Source organism: Myxine glutinosa, chromosome 10 (assembly GCF_964187855.1).
Source record: "Myxine glutinosa chromosome 10, kmMyxGlut1.1, whole genome shotgun sequence".
Classification (NCBI taxonomy): domain Eukaryota; kingdom Metazoa; phylum Chordata; class Myxini; order Myxiniformes; family Myxinidae; genus Myxine; species Myxine glutinosa.
The window spans coordinates 13,898,599-13,919,504 of NC_136270.1; the positions used below are offsets into that span (position 1 = coordinate 13,898,599).

General features: G+C 43.9%; 1 protein-coding gene across 1 annotated transcript in view; it reads left to right on the plus strand.

Moving 5' to 3' along the window:
* The window catches only part of LOC137416499 (striated muscle-specific serine/threonine-protein kinase), a 248,988-nt gene that overhangs the window by 144,747 nt on the left and 83,335 nt on the right, over nucleotides 1-20,906 (plus strand). Inside the window, exons 20-23 of the mRNA XM_078785165.1 lie at nucleotides 13,601-13,627; nucleotides 13,717-13,866; nucleotides 13,980-14,025; nucleotides 18,768-18,848. Of these exons, the coding sequence (XP_078641291.1) occupies nucleotides 13,601-13,627; nucleotides 13,717-13,866; nucleotides 13,980-14,025; nucleotides 18,768-18,848 (304 nt within the window). The remainder of the gene's footprint in view (nucleotides 1-13,600; nucleotides 13,628-13,716; nucleotides 13,867-13,979; nucleotides 14,026-18,767; nucleotides 18,849-20,906) is intronic.

Below are 20,906 nucleotides of genomic sequence, written 5' to 3' on the forward strand. Positions count from 1 at the left end.
GCATTCGGGTATATGTTTCTGTGTCTGTGTTTCTTCATTACTTGTAGAACCACTATCGTGTCGTGTCTTTTTTCTGGGGAGGTGGACCAGTCTCCATCGGCGTGGAGGGGTCAGTAGGATCAGACATGATCAGGCTGCGTCATTTGGTGCATTCACACTGGACCTGAAAAGACACGTTTAAAGTCATATTTAGAAACAGAAGACAATCAAATATATGTGTAATATTTAGTATTTATGTGTAAAACCAAGGTAAGAGAATCAGGAGACGTATATATTCACTTGGTTGAATGGTACACTGGAAATTGAAACTTAACTACAATTGTTGTGAATTTTCATAGCCATGTCACACGACATGTATTAGTAAAAACTTAACTAACCTGTGACGAAGTCCTTTCAGAATTGCCTGGGTAGAACTTAACTATATTTTCACATGTACAACAGGAGATATAACTGAAAACAAAAACTGTATGGCGAATAATCGTAAAGAGTGTTGGAGAAAACATGAATTCCATGAATCGCGTTGGCGGCCTTAAATTCCATATGTTGTATTGGGGGCTCGGCTTTGCTGATTAAATTCCATAAATCTTGTACTGTGGATTAAATTCCCTAAATTTCGTCCGGTAAAGAATTCCCTAACATTCCCAGAATTCCCAAATTTGGAAATTTTTCCAACATTACCAAATTTTTCAAAAATTGGAAAAGTTTTGTGTGAAGGTTAACAGGTGTTAACGGATAGTCACCATGGTGTTTGACGCAGGAAAGTTCGTCCCTATATTTTCACTGTTAACATTCAATTTCGTGTTCAGGACACCCCAAGGCTTAAAAAAAACCTTGGGTGGTAGGTTGGTGGGGTGGGGGGGGGGGGGGGGGGTGCACCAGGGGTCTAGGTAGCCCATGGCCTAGTAGGCAGGGACAGAAATACAAGTTTATGTGGCAAGGGTGCCTGAAGGGCGTGAATGGTGTTGGTGTCCTGTTTTCTGAGGAGTTTGTAGACAGTGTGGTGAGTGTGAATAGAGTGAGTGATAGGTTGATGATGGTGAAAATGATGATTGGAAAGCTCTTGGTGAACGTCATCTCGGGATATGCTCCGCAGGTTGGTCGAAGCGATGAAGAGAAGGACAAGTTCTGGTGTGCGATAGAGAAGCTGATGGAAAACGTGAAAGATGAGGAAGTTGTTGTGGTAGGAGGAGACCTAAATGGACATGTGGGAAGGAGTATGGATGGTTTTGACGGAGTTCATGGGGGTTACGGATATGGTGTGAGAAATGGAGAAGGTGAAAGGATTTTGGAGTTTGCTGATGGAGCTGATTTGTTGATTTGTAATACTCAGTTCCAGAAAGAGGATAATAAGCTTGTTACATACACGTCAGGTGGGTCGACGACAACCGTTGACTACCTGATGGTGCGTAGGCGAGATAGGGGGCACCTCCGGGACACAAAGGTGATCCCGGGGGAGGAGGCTGTTTCACAGCACCACTTGGTTGTCTGCGACATAAGGGTGAAAGGTGCGAGGAGAGCTCGGCGGGTGAAGTACCAACCGAGAATGAAGGTGTGGAGGTTGAAAGAGGTGACAGTAAGGGAGGCATTAAAAGAGAAGGTGAGTAGGGTCGAGGATGATGTGGTTGAGCTTGAAAGTGGTTGGATGTCAATGAAAGCTTGTCTGTTGGGAGCCGTTGGTGAGGTATGTGGATGGACAAAAGGACCACCGAGGCACTCGGAAACATGGTGGTGGGATGATGAAGTTGGAAAGAGGATTGAAGAGAAGAGGAAGAAGTTCAAGGAGTGGCAGAAGGTGAAGGGTACGGGAGCAGAAACAGCAGAGCATGAAAGTTATAAGGCAGCCAGGAAGGCTGCAAAGAAAGAGGTAGCAAAGGCGCAGGAGGCATGTAGGAAAATGTTCGGAGAACGCTTGGATTCGGAAGAGGGTCAGAAAGCAGTATTCAGGATTGCAAAGCAGATAGCGAAAGAGAGGTGTGATGTGATGGGGGTGAGTTGCTTGAAGGATGAAGTGGGACAAATCGTTGTCGACCCAGATGGAATTAAAGGAAGATGGAAAAGATATATGGAAATGCTGTTGAATACAGAGAATGAATGGGATGGCAACATAGAGAGTAACCCAGTTTTAGGACCGGCAGAGAAGATAACTGAGAAGGAAGTTGAGCAAGCGATAAAAGCAATGAAAGGTAGAAAAGCGGGAGGGCCGACGGGAGTTGTGGGAGATATGTTGAAGGCAGCAGGAAGTTGGGGTGTGAAGAGAATGACAGAGATCTGTAATCTGGTGGTGAAAGAAGGCCGCATTCCAGTGGATTGGGAACTGAGTACCCTCGTCCCTCTATACAAGGGGAAAGGTGACCCTCTGGAGTGTGGCTCGTACCAAGCGATAAAGTTATTGGAGCATGGAATGAAGGTATTGGAAAGGGTGTTGGAGAGGAGGATAAGGAAGAAAGTGAAGAATGACGAAATGCAGTTTGGATTTATGCCAGGAAGAGGAACGACAGACGCGCTTTTCATTGTGAGGCAGTTGCAGGAGAAGTACATGGAGAAGAGGAAGAAGTTGTTTCTTGGGTTTGTTGATCTGGAGAAAGCATTCGATAGGGTTCCACTAGTGCTGTTAGCTAGATTCAAAATCCCGTCTCGGAACCGTCTCGATAAATTTTCAATTTTCATAACGGGATCTCGGTTCGGCTCGATTCCCAGCAAAGTAAAAAAAATAAAAAAAATAAAAAAAAATAAAAATAAAATAAAATAAAATAATAAGGCTTCAAAAATAATGGAATTTCATTACAATATATAAACAACAATGAAAAAAATTCATTTCTGATGTTGAGTACTTAAATTCCGACTTAGCTTCCATTTACCGGGATGAAATAAAATACACCGCCTACATGCAGATGATCGGCCACCGATGGGACCGGGTTATCTCATTACAGTTTGTATTGTCGTGTAATTTCTTGCTCGGAATGTCAGAGAGAGGGAGAAAATGTTTCTGTCCAGGCATATTCGAGTCCCGGTTGGAGTTTCATTATCATTTTGTGAGTTGTGATCGCCAAGGGGCTCGCTCCCCCCCCCCCCCCCCCCCCCGTTCCCCTCCGCCGCCGGGCAATGCCGGGTTCTTCTGCTAGTAAATTATAAAGCAGGCGGTGTAGTGATCACCCCCCCCCCCCTCCTTATTTTGACTCTGTGACTAAAGTAACCGTAATCAACTTATCAGGCCTAAAGTGGAGATAAGATAACCAAAATACTTTCACATTCAAACCGTCAAACCAAACCCCGAGGGATTCTTACAATTTATAGATTTAGCGTTGCAATTAAACATAAACGTTCATCAAAAACTCATTTCATAAAACTACATAATGTATTGTACTTGTATTAATACATTGTGTGTAGAATAATCCGTTATAAACGTGTTTTTAATCTAAATAAACATCGTCCCTCCAATCACGGGGCCTCGAGCGAGTCCCTCGATATTAATGTGCAAAAGACCATAGCAACCACATTCCGTAACTCGTCTCCATGGACGGACACGTGACCGCAGCGTAAGGCGGGGCGAGGCGGAGTGATACAGCGGAAGGATTCAACGGTTTAAGTAAAGTCGTGATGAGGCGGATTTTCATTGGGACCTTTATCCTGATTTCGTTACCTCCGCCACCAAAGGTCGATGGAGATTATGTTTTCACTCCTGTCTGTTTGTCCGTTTGTTTGTGAACACAATATCTCAAAAAGTTGTGGACGGATTCGGACGAAATTTTGTGGAGATGCAGCGTGTGTGACAAGGACGACATGATTAGATGTTGGTGAAGATCCGGATTCGGAATTCGGATTCGTTTGCAGTGCATTGTTTGTTGACGAGGGGAAAATCCTGGAACAGTGAGTTTACTTTATCTATCATCGTTTGTGTCAGTTCAGCTGCACTTGCGAAAAATGATGCTTGTGCAGAAGCAGAGTAATGAAAGCAAGGCTCAATAAATGCCTCTATTATGGAAAATATCTGCAAGAAGTTGGAATTTTAACCGGGATTTTTTTACCGAGAAATTGCGTCAGTCAATTTATCTCGGGACCGTCCCGAGACCGTCTCGAAAGCCGAAACCGCCGGGATTTCGTCCCGGTCTCGGCTCGGTTGACAGCCCTAGTTCCACGTAAAGTATTGACATGGGCATTGAGGAAGTTAGGAGTGGAGGAATGGTTGATCAGAGTAGTGATGGCAATGTACAAAAGAGCACGCACAGCTGTAAGGACGAAGGACGGGAACAGTGGTGAGTTTGAGGTGAAGGTGGGAGTGCATCAGGGGTCGGTCCTAAGTCCACTACTATTTGTAGCTGTGATGGTGCTGGCTCGGAACGTAAAGTAGGGTTTACCGTGGGAGTTGTTGTATGCAGATGATCTGGTGTTGATTGCGGAAAGTATGGATGGACTGAAGGAAAATATGAACAAGTGGAAGGAATGTATGGAGACAAAAGGTCTGAAGGTGAATATCGGAAAGACGAAGGTGATGGCAAGTGGTAAAGCATGTGGTGAGGTGGAAAGAACTGGGAAGTGGCCCTGTGCTGTGTGTAGGAAGGGTGTCGGAGTGAACTCCATTCAATGTACAATGTGCGCTGAGTGGGTTCATCAAAAATGTAGTGGTCTGAGAGGGTCATTAACCAGTGTGGCAGATACATTCAAATGTAAGGTGTGTACAGAGGGAGTTGCAGATGGAGGAAATGTTGAGTTGGATCTTGGAGACGGCGTAAAGCTGGAAGGTGTGAAAACATTTTGCTACCTCGGAGACATGCTGAATGGAGAAGGTGGATCAGACTCGGCAACGGTTGCTAGAGTGAGATGTGCATGGAAGAAGTTTCGGGAACTGAGTGGCGTGCTGATGATGAGGGGAGTGTCGTTGAAGCTGAAGGGAAAGGTGTATGCTGCATGTGTGAGAAGTGTTATGATTTATGGGAGCGAGACATGGGTAATGAATGTAGAGCAGCAACGAAGGTTAGAAAGGGTGGAAATGCGGAGTATCGTTGAGAGAGAGGAAGACAAATGATGAATTGCGAAAGATGAAGGGAATAGAGCCTGTGATTGATGCTGTGAAGAGGAACAGGTTGAGATGGTTTGGTCATGTGTTGAGGAAGGATGAAAGTGACTGGTTGAGAAGAGTGATGGAAATGAATGTAGAAGGAAGTAGAGGTCGGGGAATACTGAGAAAGACTTGGCTAAAGATGGTGGAAGAAGAAATGCGGGCAAGGGGGTTAACAAGGAGAGATGCAGAAAATAGGGCAAAATGGAGCAGATTGTCATGGGGACCGCAAGGCTAACCCCCGCTCTAGTAGGGAAAATGGCCATTTAAAATGCATGTTGTTGTTGTTGTTGTATTGATTTGATTTTTCGGGGTCCCTCATCGTGAGTAATATTCCACTCAAACAAAGTCAATGGTAATCTGATGCATAAAAATTCAGGCAGTGTATAATCAGCAGAAGCCTACAGGCCTAATGTGTTCAGCCCATCAGAAAAACATGGCGGCCATATTATTCCGTATGGGTTCCATGGTGGATGAAGTCGTTACAAATGTCCGGCCAACGGGTGCACTGTTCAAAAATCGACCCCCAACAAGAACCACAATAACAACCATGTGGAGCTCTTGTAGACCTGCAAAAAGACTTAAATACCAGTATACTTACATGAGCAGCACTATGGTGGATGGGTAAAGCCTTGCTGATTAACCCTCACTACTGTAAATTCTATTTCCATGGCTATTAAAGGTCCACAGCCACGGAATCTCACTCAAAATGCATTTGATGTCATCTAAATGAGTCTTTAAATGGTGAATTCAAATATGCCATTGATTTTTTGTTATATTCACTCTGAAACATTAAAAATGAAAGAAAACCGAACCACTTGGAAACGTCCCTAAAAATTCTGCCCCATACCTCAAAGCCGATGACGTAATCCATGTGACGTCACCTCCAGAACGCAGCTCACTCGCAAGTATGCTCCACGTGCATTTGCTTGATACAAATCAAACACTTGTTTTAAATCCAATTTACATTCTGTTTCCACTTTTAGTGAGAAGTATGGGTCTGTGCAACCATTCATAAACTTTATTTGATGCAAATCGGATAATTTTTAGCCGAGTTACCTCAGACCGTGAGTTGTTAATTATATAATTCACACATAGTTGAATATGTGCAGGCCACTCCATGGAGCGACCTTGCGGGCTTATCAACGAGGCGAGGCATGACACACATGTCTCAGCATACCTCAGATCAAGATCAAGCAAATCAAAAGTAGAGTACGTACAAATTACACGGAACGGATCGCGGGCCGAAGCATAGCGAATCGAGACGGCATGGACTTCGTTCTGGATGTGACGTCATACGTCATGTGATCTGGTAGCAGTGAAATTCTGGGTTTTTTTAGGGCGGGGCTTAGCAGGGTGCAAGAGCGCTAAAAAGGAAAGGAAAAAAATTATATAAATTTTTTTTAGCTATTACTTATTACAAGAAATCGATTTCTATTTTTAAAAAACGGATACTCATACAAATAAGTCAAAAATGTTCTGCATATCTGTGCACCTTTAAGCGAAACGTTTGTGCATTCCTCAGATGGAATGGTGACCTTTCATGGAGTAACTCTAGCCTTAGAAACACTCACAACTTGTCATGAGCACCCTAAGTTATGTCATAGGGCTTATGGGATTCCACCACCATCCATCACTCCCAATATACATCTTGTTGTGCATAATAAGACATTACTAGCTTTAATCCTTGCAAAAAGAGGAATATGTTATTAGTTGTAATGATAATGTCTGGATGTACAGATGCACTTTGAATAGTAGGCCTTCTCTTGCTACCTGAATGTCTTCCTTTGCTGATGACTAAAGGGCCTATCTCATTGGCGGAGACGTCGCCGCGACTGCCGCGACTGATCAGTCGCGGCAACTCGGGAAACTCGGGCGACTCGGGAGACCAAAAAATGGCTTGCGCTCTCACCAAGGCGACGCCAGGGCGACGTCTACGCCAGGGCGATGATATTCATCACTACTCCTTTCGCTACATTTTTTTTACATATTTTTGCATGTATTTATTTTAATGCAATTAAATATAAATTCAATGCAATTTAAATATACACTCACATGTAGGTAGGGGCTTCTTGATCTCCTCGAAGATGTTCTGCATATCAACAAGGAAGGTTTCAACCGCTGCTTTCTTGTATTGGTTATCTTTGTATCTTGCATACGATTTATCGTAAAATTCCGGATGATCCTCCCAGAAGTCAGCCATTGCCTCTTGATGCCCCTCTTTCCAATCATATTGTTTTCTAGTCGGATCGCCGCTAGAACCATGTTCCTCATCTTATCTAGCATCAACTGCTGCCTCAGCATCCACAAACTGCGCTGAAGCTGCTACAACTGCTTCATCCTCCTTCTTCTTGCCCTTCCGGCCCCCACTGCCCTTGGGTGGCATGGTGGAAGGACAGTACTACTCTGGAGTTGGAGCTGTCCCCTGGCAAGACAAGATGGTGGGGCCTCTTCCAAGGCATTACAAGGAGCAGCAGCAGTAGCAGGAACAAGTACCAAATGATGAAGACCTTGACCGGATCCTGTACCTGACTTGGACCAGGAGTGAAGGCGTCTCGATGATGCCAGCACGCGCTCAGTCACGTGGTCTCTAAAGTGGGTCAAGCAGCGTCAAGCAGCGTCGCGGAGACGTCGCCGCATCATCGCCGCAACGTCGCCGCAACGTCTCATCAGTCTCCTTGGTCTCCAGCAGGTCGCGGAGACGTCGCGGAGACGTCTCCCCAGTCGCGGACAAAATTAGTCTCCGCGACGTCGCCGAAAAATCGAACATGTTTGAATTTCCTGCGACTTCCCGGAGACCCGGCTAGTCTCCAGGAGACGTCGCGGAGACTCGAGTCGCCACCAGGTCGCCACCTAGTCTCCAGGCCAATGAGATAGGCCCTTTAGCAGCACTCCCAAAATGGGGCACTTGGGAAGGGGTTTTAATGACTTTGCAGTTGTAGCCAAAGAACTGTTCTCACAGTCTTAATATTTACTGTATATCTTGGTAAAACAAGACCGATTTCAAAGTATGAGTAATGTTGCATTTTAGAAGGCAGGAATTGCACTTTTTTCATGGTACCAGCACAAAATGGCATACTTTTTTTGAAAGGTGCCGAGAACCGTTCATGTATATAGTGAATACTGAGTGTTTGCAGATGGGATAGCAGGCTTAATACTCCTTCCTAAATAATGGCTTATTCTATGATATATCACTCTCCATGCAGAATACCAGGTGTCACATTTTGATTAGTCATATATCCCATTCTGTCGAAAATTGGAAATGGCAGTTATCGTGAAGAATAAAGTCTCACGTAGCAGAGATGGTAAAATGGCCAATGTATAAGTGGCAAGCAATTGCAGTATAGTATCCAATAAATTCCTGGACAATGGAAAAAATCACCAAGTGAACCAGAAGTCACCACGAAGAGGAGAACTGTTGGTAGTGTGGTTCCTGAGGAGGAAAATGAACCGGCGTGCCACTGTCGACGTGTTCAAGGGAAGTCAGATGATTCAAAATTCTTTGATAATTAATAAACAGAAAGGAAATGGTTTTATAATAATAATAATAATTCATTTATTTTGTATAGCGCTTTTCCAGAAGCCCAAAGGCGCTTTGACAGAGTGGAAAACATAATGCATAACAATACATGAAAACAACAATTGCAAAAAGACAAGAATCAAGAAAACAAACAGCAGCGATATACGGCATATATATAAGACAAGAATCAAAAAGACAAGACAAGAATCAATAGGGAAATATTTAAAGCAAAAGGAGGGAGAAGGAGAAGAGATAGTCAGGGGTTAAATGCTGTGGGTTGAATGTTGAATGCAGCGTTGAACAGGTGGGTCTTTAGTGATGTTTTGAATGTGGTGAGTGAGGAGGAGTCTCTGATGGTGTGAGGTAGTGAGTTCCAGAGGGTGGGAGCAGCGATGGAGAAGGCCCTGTCCCCCCAGGATCTGAATTTGGTCCGGATGGAGGGGGTCAGGAGGTTGGTACCGGCAGAGCGGAGGTTGCGGGTGGGAGTGTGTCTGGAGAGGAGGTCAGCCAGGTAGGATGGGGCCAGGTTATGGAGGGCTTTGTATGTCAAGAGGAGGATTTTGTACTGGATTCTCTGGGGGATGGGGAGCCAGTGAAGCTTGTAAAGGACGGGGGTGATGTGGTCACGGGTCCGGGAATGAGTGAGTAGACGGGCAGCGGAGTTCTGAATGTATTGGAGTTTATTGGTGATTTTTGAGGGTGAACCATAGAGGAGGCTATTGCAGTAGTCCAGACGGGAGGTGATGAAGGCGTGGATGAGGGTTTCTGCAGCCGTGGAGGAGAGGGATGAGCGGAGACGGGCAATGTTTTTCAGGTGAAAGAAGGCTGACTTTGTGATCTGTTTAGTGTATTTGTCGAAGGAAAGGGTTTGGTCAAAGATGACGCCAAGATTCCGGATGTGAGGGGAGGTGGATACTGGGATACCGTCGATGTTGAGGGCAAAGTTATGGGTGGATTTTGTGAGCGTTTTTGGGCCAATGATGATTATTTCAGATTTATCACAGTTAAGCTTGAGGAAGTTGATTTGAAGCCAGGATTTTATTTCAGTGATGCAGTTTGTCAGGATAGAGTGGGTGTCGGTGGAGACGGACTTGGTGGAGATGAAAAGCTGGATGTCATCGGCGAAGCAGTGGAATTGGAGACCATGACGGCGGATTAAGTGACCGAGCGGGGACAGGTAAAGGATGAAGAGGAGGGGGCCAAGAACTGAACCTTGGGGGACACCTTGGGGGAGGGGAGCAGTGGGGGATTTGCAGTTATTGATGGAGATGAACTGGCATCTGTCAGAGAGGTATGATTTAATCCAAGAGAGGGCAGTGCCGGTGACGTTAAAGGTGGATTCAAGTCGGGTGAGGAGGATAGTGTGATCGATGGTGTCAAAGGCAGCGCTGAGGTCGAGGAGGACGAGAATGTTGAGGTTGCCAGCGTCAGAGGAGAGGAGAAGGTCGTTGGTGATTTTGAGGAGAGCAGTTTCAGTACTGTGGTTGGAGCGGAATCCGGATTGGAATGTTTCATACAAGTTATTGGCAGAGAGATGATGTTTGAGTTGAGTGGCTACAGCGCGTTCCAAAACTTTTGACAGAAAGGGTAGGTTGGAGATGGGTCTGAAGTTGTTTAGGGTGTCAGGGTTTAGACCAGGTTTTTTTAGAATGGGGGTAACAGCAGCAATTTTGAGGGAAGGTGGGACGATGCCTGTAGACAGGGAGGAGTTTATTGTTGCAATGATAAGTGGAGAGAGAGCAGGGAGGGAGGCTTTGACAAAGCTGGAGGGGATGGGGTCAAGAGTGCAGGTGGCAGTTTTCATTCCTATGAGGAGTTCAGAGAGGTCAGTAGGAGAGATTGGGGAGAACCGAGACAGGGGATGGCAGGACAAGGGGGGGCAGGTGGTTGGAGGGGGAGCGGGTGCGGCGGTGGTCAAGCTGTTGTAGATGTTGTCAATTTTGCGTTGGAAGAAAGAGAGGAAGGAGATGCAGTTGTCTACTGTGAATGACTGGGTGGTGGTGTTCAGGGGGCGGAGGAGTTTGTTTATTGTCGAGAAGAGTGCTTTTGGGTTTCCGGAGCCAGAGTGGATAATTTGAGAGTAGTAGGCAGAGCGGGCGCGGGAGAGGGCATCTTTGTAGTGTTGTATGTGGTCCTTGTAGGCTTGGGAGTGAACTGTGAGACCCGTTTTATTGCGGAGTCTTTCAAGTTGGCGAGCACGAGTTTTCATCAGGTGGAGTTCAGGGGTAAACCAGGGAGCAGAATGGGTGAAAGAAACTGTTTTGGTTTTTACAGGCGCAAGCTGGTCAAGGCAGGAGGAGAGAGTGTGGTTGTAGTAGTCAGTGAGGTCGGAAGGGGTGTGGAGGTCAATGAAGGGAGAAGTGGACATTTTTTCAGAGAGGGTGGATGAGAATGAGGTAGGTGAAAGAGCGTTTAGCTTACGGAAGTTGATTGTGCGATAATGCCTTGGTGTTGGGGCGGGGATGTTGATGGTCAGAGTGATGGCTAAGTGGTCAGAGAGGGTGAGGTCGGAGCCATAGAGATGGTGCAAATTTAATCCAGTGGAGCAGACAAGGTCCAAAATGTGACCACGGATATGGGTAGGAAAGTCGACATGTTGAGTGAGGTTAAAGCAGGTGAGTAAATCAGTGAAGTCAGTGGTTATTGTGGAGTCAGTGGAGTCCATGTGGATATTGAAATCACCAAGGAGGAGGATTGAGGGGGAGAGGGAACATAGCTGGGTCAGAAAGTAGGAGAAGTCAGACAGGAATGATGGGTGTGGTTTGGGAGGGCGGTAGACGACAGCCATGACTGACTGCGTGCGACCAGAGAGTTTTAAAGCCAGGTGTTCAAATGATGGAGCAGATGAGATGGAGATGAGGTTGGTCTTGATGTCTTGACGGTGGATAACGGCAATTCCACCACCTCGGCCCTCCGAGCGTGGTTTATTGACGTAGGAATATCCATTGGGTGTGGTGAGGTTGAGTGTGTAGTAGTCCAGAGGTTGTTGCCAGGTTTCGGTGAGACAGAGAAAGTCCAGTTTGTTATCCAGGATGTATTCGTTCAGGATGAGGCATTTATTGTTGAGGGACCGGGTGTTGAACAGGGTGAGCTTGATGTTGTTTTGAACAGCAGGGATGAATTCAGGTGATTTAGCCAGGGTTCGTAGGCAAGAGGTGCGATCGTGTGGGTTGCTGTGACCAGGTGCGCTGGGACGAAGAGTGAGAGTGCGCTGAGCCGACCAGAGGACGGGGATGGAGTGACCTGATTGCAAATAAACAAACTTGCGACCGGAGCCACGGTGAATGTACCTGGGTCGTCGGAGGAGTCCATTTGATTTGATGGCAGAGATGCATGATGGGGTGGAGCGGGTATTGAGCAGAAGAAGCCTTGCAGAAATAAAATGAGGTTATTGACTTTCTTTACTCTCTTTACTTTGCTGGAACGTCTGGATAAGTAGGTCCTGGACTTCATATCTCTTGCTGTTTTCCAATATTTCCAATCTCATATTTTGATGCTTTTCTTTTTTCCTACCACCAACTGCAGGATCATTACCACCGATCACAAACAAGAATTTGTGGCATGACTTTGAGCATGCAAGAGTGGCTCATATTCTAAATCTAAACTTTTAAATCTGTGATTTTAAGTAATAAGGACATATGATGGTACTCTTCATAAAACAATTTCTTGAGTCGATTTCCTACAGCTGGTCACATTAGTCTTTGGTAGGGCCAAACTCTTACAGCTGGTCACATTAGTCTTTGGTAGGGTTAAACTCCTACAGCTGGTCACATTAGTCTTTGGTAGGGCCAAACTCCTACAGCTAGTCACATTAGTCTTTGGAATGGTCCAAACTCCTACAGCTGGTCACATTAGTCATTGGTAGGGTTAAACTCCTACAGCTGGTCACATTAGTCTTTGGGAGGGCCAAACTCCTACAGCTAGTCACATTAGTCTTTGGAATGGTCCAAACTCCTACAGCTGGTCACATTAGTCTTTGGTAGGGTTAAACTCCTACAGCTGGTCATATTAGTCTTTGGAATGGTCCAAACTCCTACAGCTGGTTACATTAGTCTTTGGTAGGGTTAAACTCCTACAGCTGGTTACATTAGTCTTTGGTAGGGTTAAACTCCTACAGCTGGTCACATTAGTCTTTGGTAGGGCCAAACTCCTACATCTGGTCACATTAGTCTTTGGTAGGGTTAAACTCCTACAGCTGGTCACATTAGTCTTTGGTAGGGCCAAACTCCTACAGCTGGTCACATTAGTCATTGGTAGGGTTAAACTCCTACATCTGGTCATATTAGTCTTTGGTGGGGCTAAACTCCTACATCTGGTCACATTAGTCTTTGGTAGGGCCAAATTCCTACAGCTGGTCACATTACTCTTTGGTAGGGCCAAACTCCTACAGCTGGTCACATTAGTCTTTGGTAGGGCCAAATTCCTACAGCTGGTCACATTACTCTTTGGTAGGGCCAAACTCCTACAGCTGGTCACATTAGTCTTTGGTAGGGCCAAACTCCTACAGTTGGTCACATTAGTCTTTGGTAGGGCCAAACTCCTACAGCTGGTCACATTAGTCTTTGGTAGGGCCAAATTCCTACAGCTGGTCACATTACTCTTTGGTAGGGCCAAACTCCTACAGCTGGTCACATTAGTCTTTGGTAGGGCCAAACTCCTACAGTTGGTCACATTAGTCTTTGGTAGGGCCAAACTCCTACTGCTGGTCACATTAGTCTTTGGTAGGGCCAAACTCCTACTGCTGGTCACATTAGTCTTTGGTAGGGCCAAACTCCTACAGCTGGTCACATTAGGCCAATCTGTGCAGGTGCAGACAGTCTTAAGTGGCGACTCGAATCGGTTTTAAAATGAGACTTTTCTATTGTTGCCTTAACATCATAATCAAGTAGCTTTTATATTTGCCTCGGCATTTTGAGATTACAATTCGTGTTTCCGAATGTGCTGTGCAATGTGCCCACCCACACCATATTCATTGTCTAAAACAGATTATAACCTGTCTTCCATTTTCTCTTTTTTGTTTTTAGGTCTGTCGGAGTAATCACCTACATTTGGTAAGCATTTGATGCACTGATTGATGTAGACTAGAATCGGTGATTTAGTAAAATATTCCAAATGGCATCCACCTCGCTTTTGTTGTCAGTCTCAGTGGGACATCACCTTTCGCTGGTGAAAATGACCGCACCAGCCTTCTCCGCGTTCAGCAGGGCAAGTTTACATTTGATCGCTGTTTTCATCATCTTTCCGATCAGGCAATGGAATTCATCTCGTCATTACTCGTGATGGAGCCCTCGTAAGATGCGACGTTTATTTTACACATCTCTAGATTGTACCCTGTGTGACTGATTTGTTAGGTATCAATGTAGGCCATTAAAGTCAGCCTCATAATGTCTTTTTCATTGCCAGGAAGAGGCCCTCTGCACTAGAATCATTTGATCACAACTGGTTTAAGGTAAGGATCAGAAGTGCGGATGCTGTACTGCTGACTCGAAAATCCTCCATGCTAAATTGGTGGGTTAAAGGGCCATTTATTTATTAGGCACACAAATATGGCAGAAATCTTGACCCCTTCTAACCCCCACCTCTCCTCCTCTATACATCTACAAACTCCCTCCCTCTTTTAGGCACCAACACCGACATCTATGTGATGCTTCTGATTTGACTTCAAGTTGTGCTTTAAAGTAATATCTAATAGTTTTCCCAAAGTGATCTTTTTAAATTGAAATGATGTCTTTTTAAATGCATTTTGTAATGCATGATGTACTTGTCAACACCCGACCTTCCCCTGATAAAAGTTCAAAGGTCACATTGAGGTAGGTATGAACAGTTTAAATGTAAACACCAAAACAAGGGGAGGGGTTCTTGGTAGTGATGGTATTTGGGCGAGGAAGGGAGTTTTAAGAAAGTTGCATGAGTATTGCAAATGGGCAAGATGCGCAAGTTGATTACAAAGGGATGTTGTTGTTAGGTTAGAATAAATTGATGGTGAGAATGGAGTTAGTATGTTGATATTGAGTAAATTGATAGATTAAATTCATGGATTGTGGACAGCAAACGTGATATAGAAGGTGTTGAGCTTTGTGACTACACCCATTGTCATTAAGCTTTTAAGTTGTCCGCCCTGACGGGACGGCATGCATTTTTACAATCAACATAAATATGAACGTCTGCTCTGAGTCTGCGAGGCCAATGGCTCGATCCTAATCTTGGACAAGTCATACTAAACACTTTAGAAATGGTACTTGACACTCAGCCATTTAAATGATAGAGCATAGTTGGCATCCAGGGGAAGGGGGAAATTTGTCTCCAGTTTCTCTGCTGAGTGTGAATAGATAGAGGATGCCATAAAGATGGTGTTTGAATTCAAATAGTGAAAACTTAGTTTGTGATGTAGTCAATGGCTTTGCTTTCAATTACTAAAGGCGCACCCCCTTTCTGGTTTGTAGCCACCTTCTCCAATTCCAAATTGTAAAATGTGCACTGAGGAGGCAGTGAGTGTCCATTACAGAGCAGAATATATCAGTATGGTTGGGCCATGTAAACCTCCTATTTTTACATGAGGACTTATGACATTTAAGACAAAGGGCACACAGGAAAGCACCTTTCACGCATTTAATTGGACAACACTGAACACACGTGCCGTTTGGCCAAGAACTGTGGGAAACGGTGGCGAGGTTGGCTGCGGAGCTTTGGAGAGGGGTGGGACGCTGCCGCATGTGGCACTGCTCACCAGAAGCAGAGGCCAATGACAGCCCACCATGTAGTGAGGGCGGGCCAGAGTGCCCGCCGTGCAGAAAGACGGGTCCTCTGTGGAAAAACTACCGCAAATCAGTTGGACTTGGACCTCGCCTGAGTCAATAGACCTCTCTCTTTTGCTTTGTCATCCAGTTAGTAGGACCTCACTGGATATGAGGCCGCCACCTCCAAATCTCTTGCCTTTACCTCGTTCATCTCGTCACCATTAGCCACGCCAGCACTGTGCACCAACAACATGCAAGCCACCAGTTTTGTGTCTGCCTCAGGCCCTCACCTGCCCCTTTGTTCATGTGTGAATCTGGTATTTCAGTGGTTCGCTGTATGTGGTTCACTGTATGTGGTTCACTGTAGGTGGTTCCATTAGTTGGTTCACCAATAGGTGGTTCACTTTATTTCTCCCCTTGTACATAAGCTTGCGTGCCCCTCATACCTACTTGTGTCTGTCGACCACTTGATTCATCTCGTTTATTTATTCAGTGTCCTTTCTATGCTTATATTCCCATATTATATCTTAATAAACCTCATTTTAATTACATGAAGTGTCTTTGCGCCTTTTTCCTTTTCGCTCACGTTTCACCACAGTGTTCGGCTTAATTTGCATGAACCTTGGGGAATCTTTGAATTAGTTGGACGCTCTACTTTAACATATTTTGGTCATCCACAGGGGTCTTGTACTCCCGGCTCAATCAGACCATGTTAACCGATCATCTAACGCGACAATACGTAGCTTGATAATTATCAATATAAGTACAATACCGCACCCACTGGAGGACTATGAAGGATTGAGAAGGAAATTTGGAGTTGTATTGGGTACTAGAGTGACTCAAATTTGGTTTAAAACGGTGTTGGGCGTTTTATCATCGTGTTCAGTGTTTTCTTATTTCTTGTAAACCATCACCCTGCTTCATCCCCCTCCCTCCCCCCACCCCACTCCTCCTTATCCTCTACCGTCCTCCTCGAGTAACACCTCTCCAATGTCAGTGAGAAACGGTTTCACACCTCCTGAGTGTCTCAGTTTCAAATTTTGTACAAACAACCAATCCTATTAGGCTTGCTGGTGGAAAACACATTATGTGATGAAAAGGATATAATCATATGGTGTTACAATTCATTTTTTTGACTTTGCAATGGAACTATTGAGTATCAATGAAAAATTCGTCTTTCGAATGTTTGCTGTCAAAAGTTGTATATATTTTGTCTTCACAAGGTGCCATTCTTATTTAGGCCGAGCTCAAATCATTCGTCATGCAAAACATTCAACAAAAATAAAGAAATAATATATACGATCAACAAGATAATAAATTACAGAACAGTAAAGCTGTTTTAAATGTCAAGAAGCCTTTTCATGTGCACAAAGTCAAATAATTAAAATGTCAGCAAAGCAAGGTGTGGCAGCCAGCTCATAGGAGTGCTTTCTCAAATGTACCACGTGACCAGACAATGCTTTGGTGTGCTCAGCCAATCAAAAACACTGTGATGAAGAATTATGAGTTTGTTCAGGTCAGCGATGAAGAAGAAGCATGTGGAAAGAGCTAAATCAAGGTCCGAGCATATCTCTTGGTAGGTGTATTTATTGATATAGCCATGTGGGCACACAGGTGACATACTTGATGTCTTTTCACATCACAATCTGCCAGCAAAGACAGACTGAAGTCACTTTTTTTCCTGGACTCATAAATTGGTGGCTCAATAAAGGACTAAATTGATTTCGGTGTACCTGTAATTCCTAAAAGTTTGTTTAAAATATTTTTACTTATCGTGAAATTATGCCTTCGTAAAACATTTAAACTTGTCTCATACAGACTGGAAATACCATTAATTTGGCACAGAATTGATCTCAAGGTCATGTTCCTAGTCTTCATCAACGATCTCTGACTCTCTGGAAGGTCCTCTTTATCTCCATGCTGATGACTCTACACTCTGCCAGGGCATCCATCATCCTTCAGATAGGCAGGCTTCAGACCTTTATAAAATCACAAGCTGGTCAAACACTTGGAATATGTCTTTCAATCCAGACAAATCTCACACTCTCACTCTTCAAAAGGACCGTCTGGCAAATCCAGCCACCTACTTTCTCAATCTACTGGATCCGGACCTGAACCAAAATCTATTCGGCTTGTTCTTGTCACAAACACACAACCTGTCCACCAATATTTGTCTGAATCCGTCCACAACTTTTTGAGATATCATGCTCTATTACCGTGTACTGCATCCCTGGTGTTGGGCTAGCGGCTAGGGTGCCGGCTTAGGATCCTAGGATCCTGGGTTCGAATCTCGGTCGATCGCCGAATTAATGCCAAGGGGGTTGACTCAGCCTGTCATTCCTTCCGAGGTCGGCTAATTGAGTACCAGTTCACTGGTAATTCCCTGTTTGTCGTTGAAGGCGGCAAAAAGGGTTGGCGTCAGGAAGGGCATCCGGCCGTAAAACATTGCTTCAAAAAGGGGACCAAAAAACAACAACTACCACGGTCCCCGAAAAGGCCAACCCCCGCTTTGCGGGGAAAAATGGCCTCTAAACGGTGGTTTTTATGCTCTATTACCGTGTACTGTATATCGTTTCTGGCCCCATCCCTCAATGATGAAGAAGCACATGAAAACTAAATAATTATAGTATCTGGATCCATATCTGGATCTTCACCAAAATCTAATCATTTCATCCTTTTCAAACCCAAAACCTGTCCAAAGTTTAATCCAAATCCGTCCACAACTTTTTGAGATATGCTATATTACCGTGTATATCGTTTCTGGCCCCAGCCCTCAATGATGAAGAAGCACATGAAAACTAAATAATTATAGTATCTGGATCCATATCTGGATCTTCACCAAAATCTAATCATTTCATCCTTTTCAAACCCAAAACCTGTCCAAAGTTTAATCCAAATCCGTCCACAACTTTTTGAGATATGCTATATTACCGTGTATATCGTTTCTGGCCCCAGCCCTCAATGATGAAGAAGCACATGAAAACTAAATAATTATAGTATCTGGATCCATATCTGGATCTTCACCAAAGTCTAATCATTTCATCCTTTTCAAACTCAAAACCTGTCAAAAGTTTAATCCAAATCCGTCCACACCTTTTTGAGATATCCTGCTCACAGACATACAGACAAACAGACAGCGGTGAAAATACAACCTATGTAATAAGTATACAAGTGGTAGAGTAAACAATCTAATTTACATGACAACGATGTTACGTGCACACTGTGGCTTATGTCATAGGGAAACATCAGATTAAAGATCATTGGTGGTGGAATTTGAAATATAAAGTATTTTTAAATATATTCACCATTACTAACACAAGGTGTTGATGAGGGCCGATAGTGAAAAACTTACAATTAAAGAAACCAAATTAGATGGCAATTTAAATGATTGATTGATTGATAGGTTACTCAAGAGTCGGGGGCACATTGGATAAATGTCAATAATGTTTTCCAGCTTGGGCATTCCGCAGCATGGAGACGAAACAGCATCACCACCAATCGTCTCAAATTCTTCCTGTCTCGTCGCAAGTGGCAGGTACATAAATCATACCTGGTGCGATGGTGTTGCATGATTTTTTAAAATTAATTTGTTGCAAATCAATTTACTTACAATCTTCCTTTCATTTTGAACTTATTTGTTGTTGTTGGTGTTGGTTGCATCATTTCCGGGGGTGCGGCTGCTGCTGATGCAATGTCCTCTCTCCGCTGTCCGCTGGTACTCATTTTGCCTGGACCCTAAGATCTTGTAAATGAGGACCCTAAGATCTCAAGCCAGTGATTTGAGTAATCACTGACACAATGCAGGAATCACGAGTGTGTAGCAGTAATCCTGTTAATGGTTGATGCAAGTTTCTCAGGACAGGCATGATCGTTCCCTTTAAACCGTGGAAGAGATTCGGGTGTTCTGGAGCATTTCAGTGGAAAGGAATAAGGGATTTTGAAAATGATAAAAAATAATTATTGTAATTTTCACATTTCAAACAGGAAACCCAGCTCTATGTTCCTCCATGCTCCTTGTGGACACCATACCATAAGGAGCACATTATAGAATGTTGACCACCATTTCTTCACCTCACTCCTTCCTTCCCTTCCACCTCCCTGTAAGATCCCTTTAAGATGAGGTGATTTCTCTCGAGCTTGAAGCTTTAAGAAGTCATGTGATTCCCTATTTTTATATTCCTCAGGCTGTGGTATCATGTTATTATGGGAGATGACATTTTAGAACATGTAATCCAGTTGGGATTAGCGCCAACATATTTGTTCCAAGTGGAACAGTGGACCGCCTTGGCAAGGGAATTGGCAGCATGGGAATGGGCCTTGCTTGGACTTAATGTTTGTGTTATCTCTTGACAGTCTTTTTTTCTCTACAAGGTCGAGGCTCATGGAAGAGTGAGGCAAGGAGGGTGAAAATGCAACGATCTGACAGTAGGGAAACATTTGGACACTATAAGTGAGGGAATTAAGGAACAGGGAAGTAGGAAAGAGCAAAGGAGGGGTGTTTGTAAGTTAACCTGCAAGTAATACGGGACCTGCAAGTAATACATTAACCTGCAAGTAATACGAGTAATATTACTGTAATAATACGGGACTTTCAAAATGACGTATGGTTGCTAAATGAGGCCTTTCACACATGCGCTGTATGCGTTTACACTGATTCCGTTCTGCTTGTTGTGCACTTTTAACCTGCTGTTACCAACACAAAATCTGTAATTCAAATCTTCTTTTAAATTTAGACCAGGGGTTTGCCAACCTTTTTTTCAATGTGAGCTACTTTTGATTAATGAAATATTTAAAGTGCTATTAAAACATAAATTGGAAATATATGAACTGATAAGGATACAAATTTAGTCATTACAGTTAAACTACAAAAATTCATATTTAAAGTGAAGGAAAATTGATCTTTACCTTTACTTCAGTGTGAAACTTTACACCGCATGTTCTCCACTAGTGTTGCGTAATCTGGTGTGTATCCTGAGAGGGCAACTGTGATGGAGTCCTTCGGATGCTTGTCTGTCAGATGAGTTTGAAATTTAAATATGATGCAGTTCATGTCAGAAAAGGCGAATTCACAAAGATAGATACAGTTACAGCCAAATACGGAAGCCACTTTCATCGCTACATTGCGGATGTTATTGTACTCTCCAGAAGTTTGTGGCAGATTGCCTTGATTTCACTGAATGTCATTTTGAAGGCTGATAATCTCCATTTACAAAGGAATACAATCAAAGGTCAAACAGCATCCTAACTTGTTCAGAAATGTCATTAACATCAACTTCCATGAAGGGATTTGAAGTGAATTTCACACAGTGCTCCATCACCTAAAAATCATTAAATCTGTCATTGAACTCTTTTCCGAGCGTGGTCAGGAAATCACCGTATTTGTCGATGTCCACAATTCCGACAGCAACCTGACTTTCTGCTCGCGTTTGGAACATAGAAGGAAAGTGTTACATTTTTCCTTTTTTGGACATGATATATCAGAAGGTTAAGTTTTGACTTAAAAGTTTTCACTGCACTAATCATGTTGGCAATTATCTTCTGTTTCCCTTGCGATCCACAGTTCAGGGCATTCAAATTATTTGTTGGAAAATGG